Below are 19,519 nucleotides of genomic sequence, written 5' to 3'. Positions count from 1 at the left end.
CAGGTCATTCACTGTCTGAAATTCAAGATCCGATGGTAAGTTTGAAAATCAGGGCTCTTGGGTTCTATTCCCAACTCTGCCACTGGCTGGGTGTGTGACCTAAGACAAGTCAATTCTCCTTTCTCAGCCTTAGTGTCTCCCTCTTTCAAGTAGGGATAATAATGATCCGCTCATACCTACCTCACGGTGCGTGGAGGTAGGGTCGGCTCTAGGTTTTTTGCCGTTCCAAGCAAAAAAAAATGTTGGCTGCCCCCACCCTCAGCCCTGGGGTCCCCCGCCAGAGGAGCCTGCTGAGCCCTGGGCTTCCCCCCACCCCCACAGCCCCCTGCCACCCCAGCCCTGGGCTCTCGCCCCACCCCCCAACACCCTGTGCCAACAACATAGGTTTGTTCCCAGTCCGCCCAGGCCGAGCTGCTCCCGTTTATACTCCGTCTCCAGTCGGCACATGCCCAGAGAGGGTGAGGGGGTGTGGCCTCTTCAGCCCACATGGCGCAGTTAACCCTAGCAGTGCCAGGTCAGGGTGGATGCACCTCATCACAGACAGCATTTCCCAAATGTTGGGATTAGCTAGGAGATCTCTTCAGGAGTAACCTCCTGTAGGGACTGGGTCACAAATACCTTGGGAACCAAATACCTGGGCGTTTTCCTAGTTCTGAATCACTTGCTGTGGAATTCTATCCCTGGATCATCTGAGACAATATTGACTTAAACAACAGAACTACCCTGTGCACTTACTTCGGTCAGTTGCACCCATTTGGGGTCTGCTGCTGTTCACCTTTTCAGAGTGGAGATTTAAACATACGACTGTTTCTTTGATAATATGTCCAACAGCTTGGAGTATTCTCTCCTGTTGACTGAACTGCATTTGAATTTTCTTCATATCATCATTCAGGAATAGGGGGAAAAACAAACCTGAAGTAAAAAAAATGGTAATTTGTCTGAAATTTCCCAAAAAATCTGAGCTGCATTCTGTCAAACAAAACTAACATGCAGTTATGAGACCAAGGAGCCTTCATGAAAGATAGAAAACCCATATCACAGAGAGGTAGAAGACACTTTCATTTTAATTTAAAAGTGAAATTCCAGACTAGGTTACATCTGATGTCTCAGAATCAGGATGAGAGATTCTCCCATGATCCACTGAAACCTGCTTCTCCCAGCGCTTTCTCATGCATCCGACGAAGTGGGTATTCACCCACGAAAGCTCATGCTCCAAAAGTCTGATAGTCTATAAGGTGCCACAGGATTCTTTGCTGCTTTTACAGATCCAGACTAACACAGCTACCCCTCTGATACCTTTCTCATTAGTGTTATTTACAGGAGTTTTAGCACCTTCATAACGGGAGAAAAAACAGCCGACCTTCCCAGAAGCAGCTTTGCCATTGAGGGAAAAGGGGATTTGAACGGTGCTTGGGATCCATTTGAAATCCCCTTCCAAGTCTGACACTTTCATCTCCTGCCAGACTGACTCTGATTTAGGATCAAAGACGTGTACAAGCACCATTCCCAAGCATGGACAGCCAAGAACATGACCCCACCAGACACGCTGGGAAGCGAAGGGGTGAACTGTGCATGGCTCAGGCACAAGGTAACAGTTCTGGGGTGATGGGGAAGGATGGAATGTCTGAGTCGCCCCATCTCCTTCCAGTGTCACAGAGCCTAAAATGACCCTTATTTCCCTGACACTGCTCCAGCTCTTCTTCATATTTAAATATATTTTAAATGAGAAAAAAAAGTCAATAAAATAACTGCTGTTCTGCACAATCCAGGGTAATGTGAGAACAACTGGGAATGAGACAATGTCTCCTCAAAGAGGAACTTGACGTCTCTAACAATAACTTTGCACTGGGAGGAGGAGTACAAATGTGAATCTCCAGGTTTGTTTAGAAAAGGAAATGTGGTGATGGTTAGCTCAGACAGGAGAAAATGTGCAAGATAACTCCACCAACTATCCATGGCCCATGTCTTTAGTGCAAGAATAGTTCTCTTTTTACATCAGGAAAGTGAACTCAAGCTAGCTAACTCCATGACAACCACAGTGTTGAGACCCAGGTAGATTTTATCTCAATGTAGCTGGTTGAAGACACCCCCCATCTCCCCCACCTGGGGTGATGACATTCCTGGTAGAAAGGACACACACTCCAATGACTCGCAGGACAATGGAGTTGATACAAAGGACCACAGAATCCACCCCAAAGACGGGCGAGCTTCAAAAGTGGGCAACTCATGTGTGGGAGCTGAGGGACTACAATGTGCAAAAGATGCAAACAGCCTTAACACTCACTACCTGGGAACTGTCAAAAGAATTAAAGAAAAAATCTCCTGACAGCTCTAGAGAAGGTTTTTATGAAGTTTATCTCCTTTACGGATTCTCTGATGTTTAGAAAGGCCTGAGCTATGAGTGAAGCTTTTCCCGCACTCACTGCATTCATAGGGTTTCTCTCCTGTGTGGATCCTCTGATGCACAGTAAGGTTTGAGCTCCGAGAGAAGCTTTTTCCACACTCGCAACATTCATGGGGTCTCTCTCCTGTGTGGACTCTCTGGTGAGAGATAAGGGAGGAGAAGTGACTGAAACTTTTCCCGCACTCACGGCATTCATAAGGTCTCTCTCCTGTGTGGACCCTCTGATGCCTAGTAAGGTTTGAGCTTCGGGTGAAGTTTTTCCCGCACTCACAGCATTCATAGGGTCGCTCTCCCGTGTGCGTTGTCTGATGAGAGATAAGGGCTGATCTCTGAGTGAAGCTTTTCCTGCACTTGCAGCATTTGTAGGGTCGCTCTTCTGTGTAGATTCTCTGATGAGAGTTAAGGGTATATCTCTGAGTGAAGCTTTTCCCGCACTCACGGCATTCATAGGGTTTGTCTCCTCTGTGTATTCGCTGATGCCTGCTGAGAGCTGAGGTAGGATTGAAGCTTTTCCCACACTCACAGCATTTGTAAGGTGTCTCTTTCGAGTGGATTATCTCATGTCGAATAAGGGCTGAGCGGTAATGGAAGTTTTTCCCACACTCACTACATGTATTCTCTCGCTTTTCCGTGAGGATTTTCACCTGGGACATAGTTTCCTTGAGGTCCTTGTGAGTTCCCTGACAATTAATGGGTTCATCCACTCTCTCCTTTGAGTGGTTTCCCTGCTCTCTCTCTGGTCTGGGGTAATTTTCACCAGCTTTTCCCTGCTCATGGGGGCTGGACACACTCCCTTTGGCTCTTCGCAGTAATTCCCCATGCGCTTCGGCGAGCTCAGCATCTTCCTGGTGAGGATTCTGCTCCTCGCACTCCCTCACCACCCCATCACCTGCTAGAAGAGAGGAGAAATCTCAGAACTGGGGATGGAAAGGCAGAGAACAAACCCAAGTAAGTGCTGGAGAGACAGAAAATAAAAATCAGGGACTGAACTCCCCCTAACTCTTCCTCACAGGGGACAGTGGAGGGGATCAATTCTTCTTCCCAACCCAGGTCCGGCCTTTAGGGGGGGCCGTACGGGTGCTCCACCCAAGGGGGTGCCGGGCGCAGGGTTTGGATTCCCACCTGACCTGCTGCCGAGAGGCTCGCTGGGCTGATGAAAGCGGCACAGGGAGGCAGATAAGCAGCTGCGTGGGGGAGTGGGAGAGACCTGAGCTGCAGGGGGAAATTGGACGACCAGCCGTCAGAGTCAGGTGACTGCTCCGGAGCAGAGGGGCCCCTCTCCGCCCTGCTCCACATGTGCAGCTGCTGCTGTTCCTGTCCCCCCACCCTCCGTTCACCCCCGGGAGTCGCCCCGTCCACCCCCGACTGGGAGCATCCTCCTGACTGCTCTGCAGGAGGGAGGTGCTGATTGATGGTGGGGTGTCCCCCTCCCCCACACCCAGGTAGCCGATTTCCACTGAGCTGGGGTGACGGGACAGGGGGAATCTGCGTGTGCTGCTGCCTCTCGGGCCGGAGCTGCCGGCAGCTGCTTGTGTCTGAACAAGCCTAGTTCAGGCTCTTGACCCTGAGAACTTTCTTAAAGAGACAGCGCGCTCACTCACTCAGGCACAGACTACCTTCACACACACACACACACACCAGGGCTCCCTGCATCCAGGTCACTTCCCCACCTGGGCTGTGCTGAGACATCAGGAGCAGCTGCTCTCCTGCCCTCCCCTTACACAGCCTGCAGGGAAAGTGACCTGGGTGCAGGAAGCCCTGACGTGGCTCCTTGCTCCCCTCTCCCAGCCCACCAGGGCTGTGTGGGGCGGGGGAGCAGCAGTCCAGTGGGGGAGCGAGCAGCAATGCCAGCTGCTTTGTGCATCCAGGTCAGGTTCCCCACTTGGGTGCAGGGGGGGATGCCGGGGTTAGAGGCAAAGGGGGCACAGTGCAGGGGTTGAGGGCACAGGAGAGTGGTGCAGGGGGTAGCAGTGAAGGGCTGCATAGAACCATAAAATATCAGGGTTGGAAGGGACCTCAGGATGTATCTAGTCCACCCTCCTGCTCAAAGTAGGACCAATTCCCAACTAAATCATCCCAGCCAGGGCTTTGTCAAGCCGGGCCTTAAAAACCTCTAAGGAAGGAGACTCCACCTCCCTAGGGAACCCATTCCAGTGCTTCACCATCCTCCTAGTGAAATAGTTTTTCCTAATATCCAACCTAGACCTCCCCCACTGCAACTTGAGGTCATTACTCCTTGTTCTGTCATCTGTTACCACTGAGAACAGTCTAGATCCATCCTCTTTGGAACCCTCCTTTAGGCAGTTGAAAGCAGTGATCAAATCCCCCCTCAGTCTTCTCTTCTGCAGACTAAACAATCCCAGTTCCCTCAGCCTCTCCTCAGAAGTCATGTGCTCCAGCCCACTAATCATTTTTTGTTGCCCTCTGCTGGACTCTTTCCAATTTTTCCACATCCTTCTTGTAGTGTGGGGCCCAAAACTGTACCCCTAGCCTATGTCTGAGTTATTGAAGTCCCCAAATTGTGGTTTGAAGACCGCAAGCTGCAAAGAATCCTCCAGAAAGTGACCCGTGCCCCATGCTGCAGAGGAAGGCGAAAAAACTCCAGGGCCTTTGCCAATCTGCCCTGGAGGAAGATTCCTTCCCGACCCCAAATATGGCGATCAGTTAAACCCTGAGCATGTGGGCAAGACTCACCAGCCAGCACCCAGGAAAGAATTCTCTGCCGTAACTCAGATCCCATCCCATCTCACATCCCATCACAGACCACTGGGCATACTTACCTGCTGATAATCAAAGATCAATTGCCAAAATTAGGCTATCCCATCATACCATCCCCTCCATAAAGTTATCAAGCTTAGTCTTAAAGCCAGATATGTCTTTTGCCCCCACTACTCCCCTTGGAAGGCTGTTCCAGAACTTCACTCCTCTAATGGTTAGAAACCTTCGTCTAATTTCAAGTCTAAACTTCCTAGTGTCCAGTTTATACCCATTTGTTCTTGTGTCCACATTGGTACTAAGCTTAAATAATTCCTCTCCCTCCCTAATATTAATCCCTCTGATATATTTATAAAGAGCAATCATATCCCCCTCAACCTTCTTTTGGTTAGGCTAAACAAGCCAAGCTCTTTCAGTCTCCTTTCATAAGACAGGTTTTCATCTGCAAACTTGCTGACAGTGCAGACCACGCCATCCTCCAGACCATTAATGACTGCGGCACAGGAGTGGAGTGCAAGGGCTGGGGTGAAGGGGGCACAGTGCAGGGGTTAGGGGCTCAGGAGGGGGCAGGTGTTGGGGTGCACGAGGGGGGCAGAGGTTAGGAATGAAGGGGTTGTAGGGATTAGGGGTGCAGGAGGGGGAGCAGGCATTTGGGGCAAAGGGACACAGTGCAGAGGTTGGGGGGAAGGGAACGTGGGTTGCCTAGGGAGCCCATGGGAGCCAGGGGCACCAAAATGCAAGTTTGCCCCAGGTGCCATTTCCCCACGCCCGGCCCTGCCCACATCCCATCCAAACACTCAGTAGGAAGGGAGGGAGCTCCAGCCAAGGTGTCAATCATCATCTGTAGGAAGCGGGGAGTGAGATCTGCTGGGGACTGTCCTGAGCTCACAGAGTCTGTGTGGGGAATCCCAGCAGGTTCTCTCAGGCACTTACAGTTTCTGGGTTGGTTTAATGTTTCCTCACCTGTGCAGGGACTTCCCAGGATCTCGCTTTCCACTGAACCAGGGAGATCCAGGACCCACGGCTCTTCCCCTCCTTCCAGCTGGAAGATCACAGAGGGTTGGGAAACTGGAAACCCTGCTCAAGGGAAAGAAAACAAAGGAGATCAGGGGAATTCATAGGCCATTTATCATCATAAAAACATTCTATTAGTTTAACCCCAGTCCATTTTAAACAATAAAATAGCAGGGCCAACTCCCCAGGTGCCCAAAGGTGCAGAACACTCTGCTTAGGAGGGATTTAATTATCCCCATCTTTGCTGGGAACACACACAGCCAGACACTCATTATCAAAGAGGCTCCTAAAAAACAGAGACTGGAACTGCATTTCCCAGAAAGTGAAGACTCCAGACAGAGGGCAAGTGTCCCTGGCACTGCTTCTTGCTGACAGACAGGTCCAGAGCCAAAGAGAGAGTCCAGGGGAAGCTGGGAACAGGAAGCATGGGCTGGGGGGTTCAGTGGAGTAAGGACTAGGAAGGGCAGGGATATCACTGAAGGCAGGATCTCAGCAGCAGTAGATGTCAGGAAAGCACATCCTGCGGCATTAGGGAACCTAGTGAGTCAGGTATAAAGGGAGGGGGCATAAAAAACACTGTGTGTGGAGAAAGCTGGCAAATTAGATGGTGTAGTTCAAGAGCCACAGACCAATTCTTCTGCCAAAGGAGAATGTGAAAAATAAGAATCAGGCCATGTGACTTCAGGAGGGACAAATTCGAAGATCCAAAGAACATGCAGAGAAGAGAGACGGCGGCTCTTGCAGGTGGGGATGGAAAAGGAAGAGTCTCCGTGGTTCATGGAGCCAATTAGTTCGTTTTATCATTCATTGATCATTGTTATGGTGATCTCATATGTTATTTCAGATGTAGTCACTGTGTACGCAATAGATTTAAGTTGTAGGTATAGACAGAAGTAAGACAGGTAGAGCCCTGCATGGATACAAAATGTATATCCGCCTCCGATCTGCGATCCGCAAAAATGGTCCATGGATATCTGCAGATTTTCAAGGCTCTAGGAACAAAATTTGTACCTGCAGCTGATCCACACAAATGGTCCGAATTCTCCACCAGGAGACGTGATCAAAGCAAAGGGCTAAGGCAATGAATCCTAAAATCTTCTAATATAGGCTGGAAGGGACCTCAAGAAGTCATCTACTCCATTCCCATCACCCTGCGGCAGGATCAGATGTAAATATGCCAGAAGTTTGTCTGACCTGTTCTTAAAACCCTCCTGGGACAAGAATTCCACAACCTCTCTTTGTAATCCATTCCAGCACTTCCCTATCCTTATCGCTGGAAAGGTTTTGGTATTACCCACCCTCAACCTCCCTTACAGCAGATCAAGCCAATTACTTCTCCTCCTACCTTCAGTGGACGTGACCAACAATTAATCACTGCTCTCTTATAACAACCCTTGACATATTTGAAGACTGTTCTCAGTTCCCCACTCACTCTTTTCTCAAAACTAAACATGCCCAGTTCTTTCAACCTTCCCTCATAAGTCATGTTCAAGGACCAGGAGGGCGCTTTTCCCTTCTGAATGGAGATGTGCAAGGTGAGGTCAGAGAAAAGGATGTTGGAGTAACTGAGACAGGAGAGGATGACTAAGAGCTCTAGCTGTGCGGATGGATAGGAAAGGCCAATTGTTAAGGATGTTACGCAAAAAGAAAATGCCAGGTGTAGGCACAGCCTGGATAGGAGGCCCAGAGGGAGCTCTGTGACAAAGGTATTGCACAGTTATGGGCCTGAGTGACAGGCAGCACAATGGTGCTGTCTGCGGCGGTAGAGAAACAAGGTGGGGGGAGGGCTTGGGGGAAATATTAAGAGCTTTGCTTCAGCTGTTGATCGTTAGCTGATGGCTGGACATCAGTGGGAAGATGACAGAGAGAGAGAGAGGGGGGCTGAGATTTCAGTTGCGACAGAAGGAGACAGGCCAGGAGCAGAGAGGCAGAACTGGGAGTTAGGAGCACAGAGATGGTAGCTGAATGTGTGTGTGCGGATGAGATTACCCAGAAATAAGGTGCAGAGGAAGAAAAGAAGAGGCCCAAGGACAGAGCCCCGTGGAACCCAAACAGAAGGCTGGAACGGGGGTCAGCCGGCTCATTCTAAAGACACTCTAATGCAGCGACTGGAGGAGGAGAAGGATGTGACTCATCATGGACCTCTTGATGCCATCTGGCAGAGGGCACAGGGTGCCTAATGTTTTACTGGGATCCCACAGACCAGGTACATGCATATTCGTTCACCCAAAGGGGGCGTGTCAGGTGTCTGTCGAGGAACTAGTTAGGTAGGTCTTAGGTAGCTCTTAAAAGCTTTGCCAGTCCAGCTCTATTGTTTAAGGCTGTGAAAAAGTGCACACACGCATGCGCACACACGCACCCCATCCAACATGGCTCTGCTGGCCAAAGCTCAATTACAGACACAGCTATAGCGGCAAAAGCATCCATTCTTTAAAACAGGAAACTAAATGCTCATAAGCCACATTAATGCAGCGTTAAGGTTGCCCAGTGCTGTCTCCTGCCTTGCACCATATGGACGGTGAGTAAACTTAAACCGCTGCAGACCAAGAAATGAAAAGTTAATGTAAACTTTCCCCCAACCCTTAACCCTGTAGCTGGCCAGAACCAGTGAGAATGGTTCTGTGTGGGCCGTGCAAAGGTTAACCAACTGCCACAGGGACTCAGGTATTCAGCTCAATGCAGCAGTAACAGGATGAATTCTATGGTCTGTGGTATGAAGGACGTCAGAGTAGACGACCTAATAGTCACATCTGGCCTTAAAATCTATGAACCTATAATCGACCCGAGGAAAGACTAAGACAAAGACATTGCTTGTGCTGTGCTCACAGGTGGGAATCCCAGCATTTATCCGCATGCCTCCAGCAGTGTGCACTGGGTCAGCTGTAGCTGTGACTGGCTGATGGAGGGATGGGTTGCAGCAGCTGGGCAGAGCTGTGCCTGTGCTATGCAGAGAGGTGCATGTGAAACCTCCTGCACACAGGTCAGCTGAGACTTGCACAGTGTTACTACCCCCTTGCCCTCAACCTGAGTTTTCCTTTTGAGTCGCTGCCTTCACTTACCCCTCACTGCCAGCAGCTGGATGTGAGGGGCCGGGACATCTTCCCTACACCTCCCTGCTGGGTGCCCCCTTTCCATGTCACACCAGCCCCTGGCTTGCAAGCTGAGGGTTCAGCACTGGAAATCTGGTCAGTTTTCCCAGCCCCGCCCAGGGAGTTGCTTTGTCTGTTTCCTGTTTCACAAATTAGGGAATTTTCTCCCCCAACACCCAAGTGTTTGTTCTGAGGATCTAGGCCCATATTAACATAAGAACGGCCGTACCGGGTCAGACCAAAGGTCCATCTAGCCCAGTATCTGTCTACCGACAGTGGCCAATGCCAGGCGCCCCAGAGGGAGTGAACCTAACAGGCAATGATCAAGTGATCTCTCTCCTGCCATCCATCTCCATCCTCTGACGAACAGAGGCTAGGGACACCATTCTTACCCATCCTGGCTAATAGCCATTTATGGACTTAGCCACCATGAATTCATCCAGTCCCCTTTTAAACATTGTTATAGTCCTAGCCTTCACAACCTCCTCAGGTAAGGAGTTCCACAAGTTGACTGTACACTGCATGAAGAAGAACTTCCTTTTATTTGTTTTAAACCTGCTGCCTATTAATTTCATTTGGTGACCCCTAGTTCTTGTATTATGGGAATAAGTAAATAACTTTTCCTTATCCACTTTCTCCACATCACTCATGATTTTATATACCTCTATCATGTCTCCCCTTAGTCTTCTCCTTTCCAAGCTGAAGAGTCCTAGCCTCTTTAATTTTTCCTCATATGGGACCCTCTCCAAATGCCTAATCATTTTAGTTGCCCTTTTCTGAACCTTTTCTAGTGCTAGAATATCTTTTTTGAGGTGAGAAGACCACATCTGTACACAGTATTCGAGATGTGGGCGTACCATGGATTTATATATTCTCAGTCTTATTCTCTATCCCCTTTTTAATGATTCCTAACATCCTGTTTGCTTTTTTGACTGCCGCTGAACACTGCATGGACGTCTTCAGAGAACTATCCGTGATGACTCCAAGATCTCTTTCCTAATTAATTGTAGCTAAATTAGCCCCCATCATGTTGTATGTATAGTTGGGGTTATTTTTTCCCATGTGCATTACTTTACATTTATCCACATTGAATTTCATTTGCCATTTTGTTGTCCAATCACTTAGTTTTGTGAGATCTTTTTGAAGTTCTTCACAATCTGCTTTGGTCTTAACTATCTTGAGCAGTTTAGTATCATCTGCAAACTTTGCCACCTCACTGTTTACCCCTTTCTCCAGATCATTTATGAATAAATTGAATAGGATTGGTCCTAGGACAAGTCCCAGCAGGTTTGTCACACACTGTCCCCACTCCCTATCCTCACCCAGACCTAACTCCCCAGAAGTTGCCACCTCTTCAGTATTTCCTGCCCCTCCCCCTCCAGCAGGAACCCACCAGCAACCTCCCCAATAACCCCTACCTGAGCTGGCTCCACTACAGCCATTTCTCCTGTCCCATGGGAGGCTGGGACGAGCTGGAGCGAGAGGTGGGCGTCATTCTGCAGCCTGGCAGGGCGAGAAGGGCAGTTATGGAGGTTTCAGAACAGGCTTCAGTTCATTTCACATCACGATTCCCCCAGGCCCTTTCCCTGGGGACAGAGATTGTAGATTCTGCCAGGCTGGGAACATGCTCAGTCCCCACAGTGCAGCACAGACCTGGCCCCCGGCCCCTCCTTTCCCCCTTGTGCTCCCCCCAGCAGCAGTAACCAACCAAGACATTTTGAAGCCCTCCCAGCAACAGGGTGTGAACCAAACCCTGGACCAGACCAGACCCAAAGGAGCCCCCTTGGGGGGGTCCCCCTGACCCTGCCCCCAGGGCAGCGCACTCCTGCCGCAGGGGGAACAGGCAGAGTCCGGGGCTGGTTCCTCCTCTCTCTGCTCCTCACCTCGGTCACAGGGAAGTGACCCTGGGCAGGGAGGCTGCAGTGAGTGTGCGGGGGGGGGGGGTGGTCAGAGATCTGGGAACCGGCCCCCCCCTCTAATTTCCCCTCACACCCTCTCCCGTCCCCTCCCCCCCTCCCCTAGCGCCCTGCCCTGGGCTGGGAGCCGGGGTCACCGCCCCGTTCCCGGGGTCTCTCCCCGCGGCTGCCCCGCTCCGCCCTTGCGAGGAAGGGGGCACCGGGCGGGGGGACCCGCTTCACCCCCCCGTTACCGGGCACAGCAGAGCCAGGGGGGGCGGCTCAGACTCGCTGCGGGAAGGATCCTCCCGGCCTCAGCGCGGCAGCAGCTCTGGGCCCCCGGGGGGGGCAGCGATGGGGGGGGGCACCGCGCAGAGCCGGGACCTGCCCCGCCCCCCGGGCTCGGTCACCGGGAGCCTCAGCAGAGCCCGGGGCGGTTACTAGCTGGAGAAGCCCCCGGCCGGGCCTGGGAGGGGTTAATGCCAGACTCCCTCCCACCCTCCACCCCCCCGCACAGACCCCACTGGGGAAGCACCAGCTGCTCAGCTCCCAGCTCCCGATGGAGGCAGCAGCGTCTGGTCTCTCCAGAGCTGCCGGGGGTTGATGGTCCCGGTTCTTTGTTCTCCCTCCCGGCTCCTGCCTCCTCCCTCCCGGCACCTCCCCCGGTCCCAGCTGCCCCAGCCCCTCCCTGTGCCCCGCAAACCCCCCCCGCTCCCAGCCCCTCCCTGTGCCCCGCAACCCCGCTCCCAGCTGCCCCAGCCCCTCCCTGTGCCGCAACCCCGCTCCCAGCTGCCCCAGCCCCTCCTGTGCCCCGCAACCCCCCGCTCCCAGCTGCCCCAGCCCCTCCTGTGCCCTGCAACCCCGCTCCCAGCTGTCCCAGCCCCTCCATGTGCCCTGCAACCTCCCCCCGCTCCCAGCTGCCCCAGCCCCACCCGGTGCCCGCAAACCCCCGCTCCCAGCCCCTCCTGTGCCCTGAAATCCCCTGCTCCCAGCTGCCCCAGCCCCTCCTGTGCCCCGCAACCCCGCTCCCAGCTGCCCCAGCCCCTCCCTGTGCCCCAACCCCCGCTCCCAGCTGCCCCAGCCCCTTCCCGTGCCCCGCAACCCCCTGCTCCCAGCTGCCCCAGCCCCTTCCCGTGCCCCGCAACCCCCGCTCCCAGCCCCTCCCTGTGCCCCACAAACCCCGCTCCCAGCTGCCCCAGCCCCTCCTGTGCCCGCAACCTCCCGGCTCCCAGCTGCCCCAGCCCCTCCTGTGCCCCGCAACCCCCGCTCCCAGCTGCCCCAGCCCCTCCTGTGCCCCGCAACCTCCCCCGCTCCCAGCTGCCCCAGCCCCTCCCTGTACCCCACAACCTCCCCACTCCCAGCTGCCCAGCCCCTCCTGTGCCCCGCAACCCCCGCTCCCAGCTGCCCCAGCCCCTCCTGTGCCCCGCAACCCCCGCTCCCAGCTGCCCAGCCCCTCCTGTGCCCGCAACCTCCCGGCTCCCAGCTGCCCCAGCCCCTCCCTGTGCCCCGCAACCCCCGCTCCCAGCTGCTCCAGCCCCTTCCTGTGCCCAGCAACCCCGCTCCCAACTGCCCCAGCCCCTCCCTGTGCCCCACAACCCCCGCTCCCAGCTGTCCCAGCCCCTCCTGTGCCCTGCAACCCCGCTCCCAGCTGTCCCAGCCCCTCCCTGTGCCCTGCAACCCCCTCCGCTCCCAGCTGCCCAGCCCCTCCCTGTGCCCTGCAACCTCCCCGCTCCCAGCTGCCCCAGCCCCTCCCTGTGCCCCGCAACTCCCCACTCCCAGCTGCCCCAGCCCCTCCCCGTGCCCGCAACCCCGCTCCCAGCTGTCCCAGCCCCTCCATGTGCCCTGCAAACCCCACTCCCAGCTGCCCAGCCCCTCCCTGTGCCCTGCAAACCCCCCCCCCCACCCACCTGCCCCCGCCCCACCCTGGTAACGGGTTCTGACTTTTTTACTTGGTCCTGAAAGAGAACAACAAGGACCTGAGTCTCCTCCCTGTCAATAACCCCCTGCTCAGCCAATCAGGGTAGAGACTGAGGGCGGGAGGCAGAGGGTTCTCACCAGAGAGCCCAAAGGATGGCCCAGGTCACTGGTGGGGATCACTGCCCGAGCACTATTTCAGGCCCACATTTTTGTGTGGACCTCCCACAGTGGGAGCTGCAGAGCCCTCCCCCGCAACACACACACACACACCTCCTGGTGTTGGGAGGAGAACAGGTAAAAGGACAAAGGAAGCAAGAGAAAAAGAGGAGGGAGGAAGAGGGGAAGCAAAAAGAACAAACCCTAATCTCCCCAGTGATTCTAAGGGACAAAATCCCAGGTGCAGAATAAAATTCTGCCTCCTTAAGCTCGTGTCTTCCATGCCTAGAATTCAACTGTCACCAGATGGATCAGACTGAACAGCTTTCAAACCTCCAGGAGGCTCTTACCTTCTAAACAGGGACGGCTGTTTTCTAGTAAAATCACTGAAAGGAAAGGAGAAAACTCGAAAGAGGTTCCTCCTGGCGCTCACGTCCGTGAACCCGAATACTCTCTCAGTCCTCAAAGAGAGACCTGGAGAAGGAGACTTGCTGAAGCAAAGCCACAGGGGTCTCTGAGGTTTCCCTGGCCCCTCGCCCCTGTCCTGCCTGGCTGATGTCAGCATCTCTCTGTGAGGTCACCACCTCTGACCAATAGTCTGAGATCCTGCAAAAGGCCTTTGTGATGTCACTGCCACACCCCTCCCTTGCTGGGCTAATGTCCTGCCCCTGGCCAGGCACTTTGCAGGTTTGAGCTACTCCCTGTGGATCACCCCACTCCAGGAGCGTTCGTTCTAGGCAGCAAGCCGGCTAGACAGGGAAACATCAGACGCTGCTCCCAGTGTTACACTCGTTTTTTCAGAAATTAGTCAACTTTATGGCCAGAAGAGTCCATTAGAGCATCTAATCTGACCCTCTGCATATCACAGGCCTCCTGTATGACACAAGAGCTACTTTGGGGGCAAACACATTCCAGAAAGGCATCTTGTCTTCATGAAATGACATCAGGAGATGGAGAATCCACCACATTCCTTGGTAGCTTGTTCTTGTGATGAATCATCCTCGCTGTTGAATTTTTGTGCCTTAGTTGTAATATGAATTTGTCTCTCTTCACCTTCCAGCCATTGGGTCGTCTTATGCCTTTCTCTGCTCTATTAAAGAGCCCTTAAATACCCAATCTTTTCTCTCCATTAAGGCACTTCAATGAAGTCACCTTTCAATCTTCTTTTGATAAGCTAAACAGGTTGAGCTCTTTCAATAGCTCACTAGAAGGCATTTTTCTCCAGTCCTCAGAACATTAGGTGGCTCTTTGCTGCCCCAGCTCCAATTTCACAACATCTTTTTCAAACGAGGACACCAAAACTGGAGGCAGTATTCCAGTATCAGACTCGCTGATGCTGTGTCACCTCCTGTGAAGTTATTGATATAATCTGTAACTGTATAGATCACCATTGCGACCACCAATATTTGCAGCCAATATTACAGAGAAGTGGCTGTGTAAGGGGTCTATGGAGAGGTTCTGACTGGCAGATTATAATGATGCTATCTCTAGATGTGTATCGTTTTTTGTAGTTGACGTTATGAATATTGGCTCTATGCTGCCTGTATTTCAAACTTGTGCTCTGCTTCAGGGAATGATACCTTTGTTTAATTGATGAAAACATAAACTAGACACTTAGAGGATTGGAACAGATTTCAGCTGATGGACAGCTTTGCTAGGTTTTTATGCATTTGGACAGCAAAATGTTGAGTGTTCACATTCATTTCAAGCATCCTCGTATGGTGGAGTTCCTGAACATAATGGAGAATGGAAATGTTTTTCTTTAAGAGGGCACCTGGGTTTGAACAAAGGACTACTTGATCTGCAATCAAACACTCTACCACTGAGCTATACCCCCCTTACAACAGGAATAGGGAATCGTGATCTCCAGGACTTTGAAGGACAGACCCTGCTTCATCGAGCTCCTTTGCCATTCCCAGACCACAGGTGGTTTTAAAAATGGGGTTTGATTAAACTTCTTAAATGTGGTAAACACCACAGCTTGCACCCCCACTGATATAGCTTCTCCCCATGACAGAGCTGCCACCTCCTGGGGAAGTGGATTGACTACACCAACAGGAAAACTCTCCCCCCTCAGCATGGAGCAGTGGTTCTCAAGCTATGGGTCAGGACCGCAAAGTGGGTCGTGACCCTGTTTTAATGGGGTCACCAGGGCTGGCATTAGACTTGTTGGGTCCTGGGGCTGAAGCCAAAAATCTGAGGCCCCCCCACCCAGGGCTGAATCCCTCAGGCTTTGCCCTCCCCCTACTAGGGCTCAGTCTTTGGCACTCCCCCCCCGAGTGGGGGGGCTTGGTCCCTCTTTCCAGGGCTATGTATTAAGTTATTTTGGCAGAAGGAGGTTGTAGTGAAAGGACATTTGAGAAACCCTGGCATAGAGCATCTCCATTACGGAGCTGCAGCAGCCTAGACTCACTGTTTGAAACATTGATCTGGTCTTAGCCTCTGAATATGTCTAGGCTTGGCTCCCTATGGCACTGTTGTGATCAGACCCTGAAAGTACAGCCATAGAGACACCGCACACCAGCCTTGCCTAACTGGCAAGGATCAAACCTTCACAGAAAGACACCCATGGTTTTCTAGCCCAGCTACCTAAGGCCTCAGCCACAACCACTTAACACAGAGGCCTTTCTACACTCTGGTTCTGTTCTCACTGAAGGGTCATTTTAATTGTTTGCTCGGACCAGCTTCCCCAGCACACTCACTGCTGTGCAGCTCTGTACGTGTGGCCATGGCTGAACAGCCAGAGCTCCTGCCCATTTCCCTACTGGCTGAGATGTGTCTCTCACTGCACTCCAGTTCTGTTCTCACTGAGTGATCAATTCCAGTTGTTTCCTCAGACCAGCTTCCACAACACACACACTGCTGTGCCATTGTGTAAGTGTGTCCATGGCTGAACTGCAAGAATTCCTGCTCATTTCCCTTCTGGCTGGAGCACGGGTAGAGTGTGTTTGTGGTTAATGACATTGTTGAGGATTGTTGTCCATTTCCTGCCTTGATTAATCCTGCCTTAATTCAGACAGTCCCTTTCCCGTCATATCCCCAGCACAGCAGTGATTGCAATAGCAGGGGGCAGGTTTTCTCTGGGGCACTGAACTTTGTCAGGGGGTTGGTGGCTCCTTTCTTTCCTCCCCCTGGAGTAAACTCAGCTTTTTATTGCATCCTTGATGTTTCATGGAATAACAACAGCAGCATGAAGAAAGAGGTGGGCACAGCAGGTCTCAGGGGAGGGGCAGAGAGGTGCAAGCAGTTGGCTGGGCTGGGCAGGGCTGGACAGGGGACGGGACAGAAGGTGTGGGTGGCAGGTAGGACAGGTGTCATGGGACGGGCAGAGAGGTGGGGCGGTGGGCAGGGTGGGTCTCACAGGATGGGCAGAGGTGGGGGCGGTGGGCAGGGTGGGTCTCAGGAAGGGGCAGAGGTGGGGGCGATGGGCTGGGTGGGTGTCATGGGAGGGGCAGAGGTGGGGCGATGGGCAGGGTGGGTCTCAGGAAGGGGCAGAGGTGGGGGCAGTGGGCAGGGAGGGTCTCGGGGAGGGGCAGAGAGGTGGGGGCAGTGGGCAGGGCGGGTCTCAGGGAAGGGGCAGAGGTGGGGGTGGTGGGCAGGGCGGGTCTCAGGGAGGGGCAGAGAGGTGGGGCGATGGGCAGGGTGGGTCTCATGGGAGGGGCAGAGAGGTGGGGTGGTGGGCAGACCTTGGGGCAGAGGTGGGGGTGGTGGGCATCAGGCATGGAGGCCTCAGGGAGGGGCAGAGAGGTGGGGCGGTGGGCAGGTGGGTCTCAGAGAGGCAGAGAGGTGGGGCGGTGGGCAGGCGGGTCTCAGGAAGGGGCAGAGAGGGCGGTGGGCAGGGAGGTCTCTAGGGGCAGAGAGGTGGGGCGGTGGGCAGGGCGGATCTCAGGGATGCAGAGGTGGGGCGGTGGGCAGGGGTGGTGGGGTGGGCAGAGGCGGGTGTCACGGGACAGGCAGAGAGGTGGGGGCAGTGGGCAGGGAGGGTCTCGGGGAGGGCAGAGGTGGGGGGTGGGCAGGGGCGGGTCTCAGGAAGGGGCAGAGAGGTGGGGCAGTGGGCAGGGCGGGTCTCAGGGAGGGGCAGAGGTGGGGCGGTGGGCAGGGGGGTCTCAGGGGGGGCAGATCAGAGGTGGGTGGGCAGTGGGCAGAGGTGGGGGGAGGAGGCAGAGTGGGGGCGATGGGCAGGACAGGTGGGGCTGCTGAGGCTTGAGAGGTGGGTGTGGGGCTGACCTTGGGCGCTAGGGAGAGCATGCAGCGCGCCGGCAGGATGCAGAACATCATCAACACGGTGAAGGGGAAGGCCCTGGAGGTGGCCGAGTACCTCACTCCCGTGCTCAAGGTACCACCCGGTGGGGCCGCCACAGCCTGACCCCGGGCGGAGGGGGTGGGCCCGGAGGTGCCTCTTCCCGTCAGACCCTCCCACCCCCATCCCCGGGGTGGTTCCCGCGGTGGCGCAGCCCGCTAGTGTCTGGGGCAGGCTGGAGTCCCAGTGAGAGCCACGAAATGGCTCCTTGGCCGCCTATGCCCGTGTTGCCAGCGGGGCCCCGGGGCGTGAGGGGCTGTCACAGCGCGGGGAGGGAGCCCGCTGTGCTCCAGGCCGGGAGACGGCGGCAGGTGCAGCCCCGGACAGTGGGAGGGCCCCGGCTTGCCCCCAGAGCTTGGCTACAAGTGGGCAGGGAGCCTTTAACGGTGACTTGCCGTCAGGTACTGACTCGTAGGCCTGGGCGATGACAGTTCTGGTGCCAGTGGGGTTGAGTTGGTTAGGGGCGTGACTTCTGTACTAGGGGTTGTGCTAGTCTAGGTGCAGTTTCTGGGTGGAAAGGTGCCTTTAGGGTGACCAGATGTCCTGATATTTCAGGATCATCCTGATACTAAGGGCTTTGTCTTTATACACAACTTCCTCGCCCTTTCCTCAAAATTTGTCCTTTGTTTTTCACACTTGCTCTGGTCAACCTTTAACGGTGATTGTTCCCCTTCCTTTATAAAAATAAAAACCTGTGCTGGTATAAGCACCTGGGTATAACCGAGTCCACACTCTGGGGGGCGGTGGGAGTGTTGCCGGCACAGAGTGCCCGAGGGGGGGCAACAGCGGGGTTTGTTGCCCGGTGTGCGTCGCACCAATAAACACACCAGGGTGGAGAAGCTAACACAAGTTTATTTGAGCTCAAATAAGGTGCAAGGGAGAAATAGCATTCTCAAATCCTGCACACCCACACGCAGGCGGGGTCCCAGCATTTATACCCCCTTTGTTTTTCGCTTTCTGTACATTCCCACTGTGTGGGCTACTTTCTCATGCATATAACCTTGACTACAGCATTTGCTTTCCGCTTATCTTATCTAGTATTGGCTGCATCTAGTGCTAACCGGCCTTGCAGCTGCTAGCAGTCAGCACATAGCACAGGAGGTTACAAACGTTTAATAAGGCTAACAAAAGCGCTTAACATGGAGGTACTTTGTTTCACATAGGCCCAGAGCAAGAGGACTTCATCGACACCCGTGGTCTTCCATCCTCCCGAGTTACCTAGATTTATGCCTAGTGACACCAACAGGGTGATCCACAGGGAGTAGCTCAAACCTCCAAAGTGCCTGGCCAGGGGCAGGACATTAGCACAGCAAGGGAGGGGTGTGGCAGTGACATCACAAAGGCCTTTGGCAGGACCTCAGCCTATTGGTCCAAGGTGGTGGGGAGGTGGTGACCTCACAGAGAGATGCTGACATCAGCCAGGCAGGACCAGGGCGAGGGGCCAGGGAAACCTCAGAGACCCCTGTGGCTTTGCTGCAGCAAGTCTCCTTCTCCAGGTCTCTCTTTGAGGACTGAGAGAGCATTCGGGTTCACGGACGTGAGCGCCAGGAGGAACCTCTCTCGAGTTTTCTCCTTCCCTTTTAGTGATTTTACTAGAAAACAGCCGTCCCTGTTTAGAAGGTAAGAGCCTCCTCGAGGGAAGGGATGTCATGGGGTGTCACAGTTCGGATGCCGGTGCCCCCCCCATGTATGGACATTCCCGCCCCCTGCTCTGTGTTCGCAGGGCTGGAGAGCAGCATTTGCTCCTGGCTGCCGGAGCAGAGCAGCAGGCTCAGCTGTCAGAACTTCCCGGAGTGATGAAAGGGGAGGGGCCCAGCCTCTGTAGCAGAAATGCAGGGCAGGTGAGTTCATGGTGGGCATTGTGGGATACTGGCGGAGGCCAGTTCTGGTGATTTAATGACCAGCAGCATTTACACTGGCACTCTGTCACTTTAAGTTTGCTGCAAAAAGCTCTAGGCCTCTCATCGAAGTGGTTTTATTTTGTCACGAAAACTGGGCAGTTTTGTTGCCAGACGTGGCATTGCAGTGT

General features: G+C 53.9%; 2 protein-coding genes across 2 annotated transcripts in view; one reads left to right on the top strand and one right to left on the bottom strand.

Moving 5' to 3' along the window:
• Positions 1-19,519, top strand: part of LOC120381416 (zinc finger protein 271-like) — a 1,091,725-nt gene that overhangs the window by 371,306 nt on the left and 700,900 nt on the right. The gene's annotated exons all lie outside the window — the stretch shown is intronic.
• The window catches only part of LOC120381435 (zinc finger protein 850-like), a gene marked incomplete at its 5' end in the record, with an annotated part of 117,533 nt that overhangs the window by 49,735 nt on the left and 48,279 nt on the right, over positions 1-19,519 (bottom strand). The window contains one exon of the mRNA XM_039499632.1: positions 2,367-3,021. Within this exon, the coding sequence (XP_039355566.1) occupies positions 2,367-3,021 (655 nt within the window). The remainder of the gene's footprint in view (positions 1-2,366; positions 3,022-19,519) is intronic.

The sequence above is a fragment of the Mauremys reevesii genome, linkage group 14 (assembly GCF_016161935.1).
Source record: "Mauremys reevesii isolate NIE-2019 linkage group 14, ASM1616193v1, whole genome shotgun sequence".
NCBI lineage: Eukaryota > Metazoa > Chordata > Testudines > Geoemydidae > Mauremys > Mauremys reevesii.
The sequence above is the reverse complement of the archived record's forward strand: the minus strand, read 5'-3'. Positions and strand labels throughout refer to the sequence as shown.